The sequence below is a fragment of the Pistacia vera genome, unplaced genomic scaffold, assembly GCF_008641045.1.
Source record: "Pistacia vera cultivar Batoury unplaced genomic scaffold, PisVer_v2 Contig576, whole genome shotgun sequence".
NCBI classification, from domain to species: domain Eukaryota; kingdom Viridiplantae; phylum Streptophyta; class Magnoliopsida; order Sapindales; family Anacardiaceae; genus Pistacia; species Pistacia vera.
In genome coordinates this window covers 400,843-407,575 of record NW_022196419.1, presented here as the reverse complement: position 1 = coordinate 407,575, position 6,733 = coordinate 400,843, and the positions used below count along the sequence as shown (strand labels likewise).

The 6,733-nt window shown below is 34.9% G+C and overlaps 1 protein-coding gene across 1 annotated transcript; it reads left to right on the top strand.

The window, feature by feature from the left end:
- The first annotated feature begins 1,804 nt into the window (after positions 1–1,804).
- LOC116109236 lies at positions 1,805–3,361 on the top strand. The gene is made up of 3 exons (XM_031395470.1): positions 1,805–2,266; positions 2,429–2,731; positions 2,813–3,361. The coding sequence occupies exons 1-3, from the start codon at positions 1,805–1,807 to the stop codon at positions 3,359–3,361; spliced, it is 1,314 nt and encodes a 437-aa protein (XP_031251330.1).
- The last annotated feature ends 3,372 nt before the right edge of the window (positions 3,362–6,733 follow it).

Sequence of the window (6,733 nt, the reverse complement as noted above, 5' to 3'; positions counted from 1 at the left end):
TTCTTCTTCAACTTTTCTTCCTCAGTTCTTCACGTTTTCAGCTCTTCTTCATCTCTTGTTCTCTTCTTCTAGGATTCAACTTCAAGTTCGGGACTTCAAGGTACACACTTGACACTTGTTCTCTTCTCTTTGAATCTCATTGGTTGATTGCTTGTGTTTTTGTTGGTGTGACTTGTGAGTAGTAGTAGTAGTAAGGGCTAGTGGATTGATGGATTTGTTATGTTGGTGGATTGATGGATTTGTTTGAAACATGTTTGATGAAATGCTTGTGAGAGTTATATTTGTATTTGTTACTGTGGTCTTTACAAAGTATTGTGGTGATTGCTTTGTTGTTGGAGAATGTAACGCTTGTTTGTAAAAGAGGGAAGGAAATGTTGGCGCATTAGGTTGGTTTATGCTAGAAATTTGCTAGTTATTTTTTAGATGGCATATCTGTCCGAAAATAAATAATTCTTTAAAAATATCAAGTATGCTTTTTTGAATAAATATTTCAAACCTTCTACTCATTGAATCTAGGTAGCTTCCTCATAACACCGACCAAATGTTTTTCGAATCAGAATTCCCTCCTGATATGAGTTTTTACCAAGTAAACTCTATAAAACCAATATCCCAAATTTGTCTTAGATCTCCTGTGTCTTAGACTCAGATATAATAAGATGGATGAGAAGATGATCACCAGAATCGCATTATCACTTTGCAGGTTAGAATTATGGTGTTTTATGTAAACAAGACAACCCTTCTCATAGAGTACGTATGAAGCTGTTTTAAGTATTCTAAAAATAGAACCCTTTGTGATTGCTAGTTAAGTTGAGGACGAACAAACCCAAAGTCTGTGTGACCCTGTAACTATTAACTGGCTATGTGTAGTGACGCAAGTCATCTTTAGTAGGCATATTCATTGGATTTTTGGCCTAAAGAGTTCAATTATTGCAATGACTATTGACTAGCTAGTGTGTAGTGGCGCAGGTCATGCAGCTTTAGTAATTCTATTCTTTGGAGTTTTCGCCTAAAGAGTTCAATTATTGCAACATATATCAACAAAGGGTACATGAGAAACATGCTAATTCGTTGTCTGCGAGGTCCACTCTTTTTATGTATGACAAATGAATGGAATAATCTTTTCTTTATTTATTTGTAAAAACTTATGATCGGTAGATATTGGATGAAATTATAACAAAGATAATAGATTTTTATCATAAATTATTAAACTACATCTGAATAATCAGATCATTAAAAGCTCTAGAATGTAAATTTTCGGAAGTAAGACTCTAAATATTTCTTTTTATGTTACTAGAGTTGTTCTTGTTGAATAAAATTGGCTGCTTCAAGGAACTTGCTCTAGTTGTACAATGTTAATGGACATCGTAAAGGCAGTTGGGTTCCCACTTACCACTATTTATTTTTTTCAACATATATACATATTACCTAAAATACGTAAAATGAACTTGTCAAAGACAGGAAACTTCATGCATGCACCATTAAAGAATTGATTTAAAGATTGAAGAAATCACTATATAAACTTCATCATTCTTAAGTTTCAGTGGTGAAAATGTGGAAAGAATGAGAAAAAGAATGAAGTCATTCTCATTTCCATTATTTGAAATAACATATTTGTATTTGATTGTATTTGTATTTGATTGCCTAATTTTGCTTTTAAATGAATGTAAGAAAAAGTGATGATTAAAAAGAAGAAATTAAATGTGAAAAGAAGCTACTACTTAATATTAATTTTTATCAATCTTTTTTCCATTTGTATTTGATGATGTTCTCTTTTATGTTCTTGTAAATATAGAGTCAAACCAATATGGTACGAAAAAAAGATAAAATTTGGGAGCATGTTGAGGAGCTCCAAGGGAATAAATGGAAATGTAAATTTTGTCAAAAAGTATTTAGTGGTGGGGCTTACAGAATTAAAGCAAACTTGTCAGGAATTACTGGCCGTGATGTTGAGATTTGTAGTAAAGTCAATCATGAGACACAATCATGTGCATTCTTAGCTATGTCTAGAAGTGGAAGTAACAAAAAATTAAAAAGTTCAGCCGGTTCTTCTACTGCTTTAAACTCTAATGATCATGAGGATGTAACAGATTCGCCATTTTCACCACTTTCTAAGGGTAGCCAAAGATGTCAAAGTCAAGCATCTTTACTAGAAATGAATAAGAAAAAAGACAAGGAGTTTGTTGATAAAATGTTTGCTAAGTGTTTTGTGGTGAAAAATATCGCTTTTAATATTGTTCAAACTGGTGCTTTTGGAGAATTTGTTAAGGTAGTGGCGGAATATGGTGCAACATACAAGCTTCCATCTTATTCAACTCTTTGAACTAAGTTAATTCCTGAATCTAGAAAAGGTGTTGATGAGTATGTTGCTATGGTGAAGCGTTCTTGGGAGACATTTGGATCTGGTTGGACTATAATGCCTGATATATAGACTGATATAAGGCACCGATCTTTCATTAATCTTGTGGCATATTCACCTAGTGGTCCAGTGTTTATAAAATCATTGGATGTTTCTCGAGAAAGAAAAACTGGGATTTATCTTAAAGAAATTGTTGTTTCTGTGATTGAATCAATTGGACAAGAACATGTTGTGCAATTCATAACTGATAATGGTAGCAATTTCACATCTGTTGGTGACATGCTCACTGGACTGTATCCTCAAATGTATAAGACGAGGTGTGCTGCTCATGGAATTCAACTTCTTTTGAAAGACATATATGAAGAAGTTAATTGGGTAAAAGTTGCCATAGATGAAGCAAGAATAATAGTTATGTTCATGACATGATACACAGTTCTTCATGCAGCAATGAAATAGCTCACCAAAGATAGACAATTGAGACAACCTTGTGCCACAAGATTTGCTTCAAATTTTTTAATGCTTCAATCTGTGTTGGATTTGGAGAATGAACTTCGACTCTTTGTTGCTTCATCTGAATGGAGGGGTTTTGATTATTGTAAGACCGAATCAGGTAAAAGGGTCACTGAAATTGTTCAGAGTGATTTTTGGGCTAGAGGAAGGGAGGTTATAAAAACTATTGAGCCATTTGTTCGAGTTCTTAGTTTGGTTGATGGTGATGGATCTACTGCTAGTTACTTATATGAAGCAATGACGAGGGCAAAAGTTGCAATCAAAGAAAGATGTAATAGTGAGGCAAGCAAGTATGAGAGAATTTGGGAATTGTTTGAGAATCGTCAGGTCAACAACATCATTCATCCTATACATGTTGCAACTGCCTTTCTCAATCCATCTTATCTTTTCTCACAAAATTTTAGAGAGGATAGGGAGATGAAAGATGGCATCAATATCATTCATGAAAACCTGCTTCTAATAGAAGAAAAGCATCCATTTATGAGAGAGGTTTAGTTGTATCGTAGTAGGCTAGCTACCTTATTTACTGCAATGGCAAAAACGATGTTACAAACAAGTCATCCTCGTAAGTGTTTTAAAAAATTTCAATATCTTTTCTATACATTGCATCTCTCTTTATATTAAAGAAAGTTTTTTATGTCATTTGCAAGAATATGGTGGGATTACAATGGGGATGATCTTTCTGTGCTCAAGAAGTATGCCATTCAAATTCTGAGTCAACCTTGTAGCGCTTCATTATGTGAGAGAAATTGGAGTGCCTTTGAAGCTGCTCAAACAAAAAAATGGAATAGGTTGTCACATGAAATTCTAGACACTCTTGTGTATGTTAGGATGAACACTATGATGATGGATAAATTCACTTCCATGATGAGTCGTGACTTGGAACCTATAGATCTTGAGAAATTGGGGGAGCTTCCAGACTATGAATATGAAGAAATTCATATGGACGAAGATGCTAATTCTACACCAACAGTTGAGGGTTACATGGATGACTTAATGGATAATGATGACATTGCTTGGTTGGACGATGCTCTTTTTTGAGTTGTTATTGACTTATTGTTGTTTATGTACTTTGTGAGTTTTTGTTACAAACTATAATTTGAATCTTGGTTGTATTATTTGTGTATTTTATTTGTTTGGAGCTCTTATTCGACTTTGAATTTTGGTTTTGTTATGACTTATGTGTTTGATTTGACACTATAGTTGAATCTTGGCTAAATATTGTGTTTAAGTCTGGAGACTATAATTTGAATATCAGTTATATATTGGGTATTTGTGTTATTGGTTAATTGAATACTTTGCATTTGAAATATTATATTGATTTTAACCAGGTAGTCCATAAAAATGTTAAAACTAAGATCGATATTGCAGTATTTTTTAAAACATATTATTGACAATGCACCGTATTAAACTCGTATATACCCGTATCGTATTTTTCCTGTATCCGAATTTTATGGCCGAATTTTTAGAAATGTATTTTTCACCGTTTGCCGTATTGTACCCGTAAAATTCCCGTACCCTTTTTTTATCATACTAGTATTTACTAACTAGGGTGTCAAGTACTTAAGGGTTCTAAGCCTCTAACCAGTGGTAGGCCCAGGATTTTACGTGAAAGAGGACACCATGGCAATTTTTATATTTATTAAGTCTTATTGCTGTTGAACACTCTACTTTTCCCTTGTAACAATATTATCCATTACCCTAAAAGAGTTGGCCGCTTTCATCTATCTTTATAAAATGAACTGAAGCAGATTTTCTTCTACTTCAAGTTTATTAAAACCTCTCAATAGTGTTTTTTTTTTTTTTTTTATTTTTTTATTTTTTTGGTAATTAAGCTTTTATAAACCAAAAAAAGAAGGGCACTTCATAAGGCAACAAATAATCTGCTACTGGACAGCCCTGGAAATAGGAAGTGAAGCAAACTACTCTCTAAAAGGAGTACAGCAACAAAAGTCCCATAATTGGACATACCAAGAGTCTAGGGCTAAAATAAAAACAATCCAAATAGCCTAAACACGGCCTACAAACACTTAACAATCAAACCCCAGGAAGGGACAGAGAGTGGTCGAGGCTAGCTACTCCAAAGCATCAAAGTAAAATAGAGTCAGGCAGACTCTACTCCATAGCAAGGTTCCTACTATCAACTGAATCTTCAACTTTCTTCAGATCCATAGCACGGTATCGAACAGGAGAAATCGCATAATCTTTGATAGAGATGGCATCTCTAAAATTACCTTTGAATCTTCTTTCGTTTCTTTCCCTCCATAACATGTGGATCGTGACACCAAGGGCTAACTTACCAAGAATAAAACGCAGCTTGTTACTTTTTCATCTATGAGCCAAGGAAGATATAAAGGTAAGCCAAGGGGAAGCTCGGTAACTCAAATTGCAAAGGTAGAGAATACGAATCCAAATCTTCAAGGTGAATGGACAGCCAAAAAACAAGTGATCCAAGGACTCAACTCTTGCACTATATAGACAGCAAGACATACCATTAATCATCCCAAATTGCATCAATCTGTCTTGAGTAGCAAGTCTTCTTCTTATAGCAGTCCATGGAAGAAGACTTTGATGGGTTTTGGATCCAAATAATCTTGTCTTCACAAGTGCTAGGATGGAAGTTAATCGAATTCTTGATCTCCAAAAGTTCCCAAGAATTAGCACTCGGCCATCTCCAAGAATCTTCCCTTATTATTTTCTCCACTCTAGCATTAATGCCCAAGCCCAAATCACTAATATCTCTATCCCCAGAGGATTCTTTCAATACATCTTTAGGGTGCCAATTATCAAACCATAAAAAGGTTAGTTTTCCATTACCCACCACACTCCTAATCAAGTGTATAATCTTACTTCTAAGCTTAAGGATGTGTCTCCAAGCCCAAGAGCAAGAATTCAGGATGACAACCTCCCAAAAGCATTTTCCCCTAAAAAGATATTTATTAATCCAAGAAGTCCAAATAGATTGCCTATTAGTTTGAGATAAAATCTAAATGTGTCTCAACATGGCAGCCTTGTTCCAATCACCAATGCGCATAATGCCTAAACCCCTTTCCTCCTTAGGAGCACAAACAATATCCCAAGCCACCTTGACTTTTGAAATTTCCAAATCGATATTATCCCAAAGAAAGGCTCTTAAGGTAGACTCGATCTCCAGGCGGACTTTAATTAGAAGGGAGAATGAAGATAGAAGACCAATAGACTTGAATGATAATAAGAACAACTTTGATCAACATTAATCTCCCCGCATAGGAAAGAAATTGGCTCCGCCAAGATTTAATCTGAGATAAGATCTTCTCCAAGAGAGGCTTAAAGTCCCCATATCTTAATCTTCTTGTAATCAAAGGAATTCCCAAGTAGGAGACAGGCAAATTACCTTATTCAAAATTGAGCACTTTTAAAAGGTTTTGTTTCATATCATTATCCACTCCTAAAATGAAAAGGGTACTTTTAGAGGGGTTTTCATCATTACATGCATACCAAACCATATACCAAATTCTGTCCAAAGCAGGTTTAAAGAGCCCAAGTGAGATTTCATCCACACGGCTAAGGAGCATAATATCATCTGCAAAGTACAAATGGGTAATCTTCTCCTTACTACATCTCCAATGGTATTTGAAAGAAGGATTTGTCATAGTTTTCTCAAGGAGACGAGAAAGAACTTCCATGACAAGAACAAACTAATAGGGGGACATAGGGTGTCCTTGCCTTACCCTCTAGAACTCGCAAAGAAGCCACAAAGCTCCCCATTAATAGCAAGAGAATATCTTGGAGTAGAGATGCACACCTCAATCCATTAGATCAGCTTGTCCGGGAAACCAAAACCTTCGAGGATAAAAAGAAGAAAACTCCATTGCACTAAGTCATAAG

Coding starts and splice junctions, on each gene's coding strand:
- LOC116109236 (XM_031395470.1), top strand. CDS start 1,805: ATGGTACGAAAAAAAGATAAAATTTGGGAGCATGTTGAGGAGCTCCAA. Junction 2,267..2,428: donor CTTTTGGAGAATTTGTTAAG/GTAGTGGCGGAA, acceptor CCTGATATATAG/ACTGATATAAGGCACCGATC. Junction 2,732..2,812: donor TATATGAAGAAGTTAATTGG/GTAAAAGTTGCC, acceptor GCAATGAAATAG/CTCACCAAAGATAGACAATT.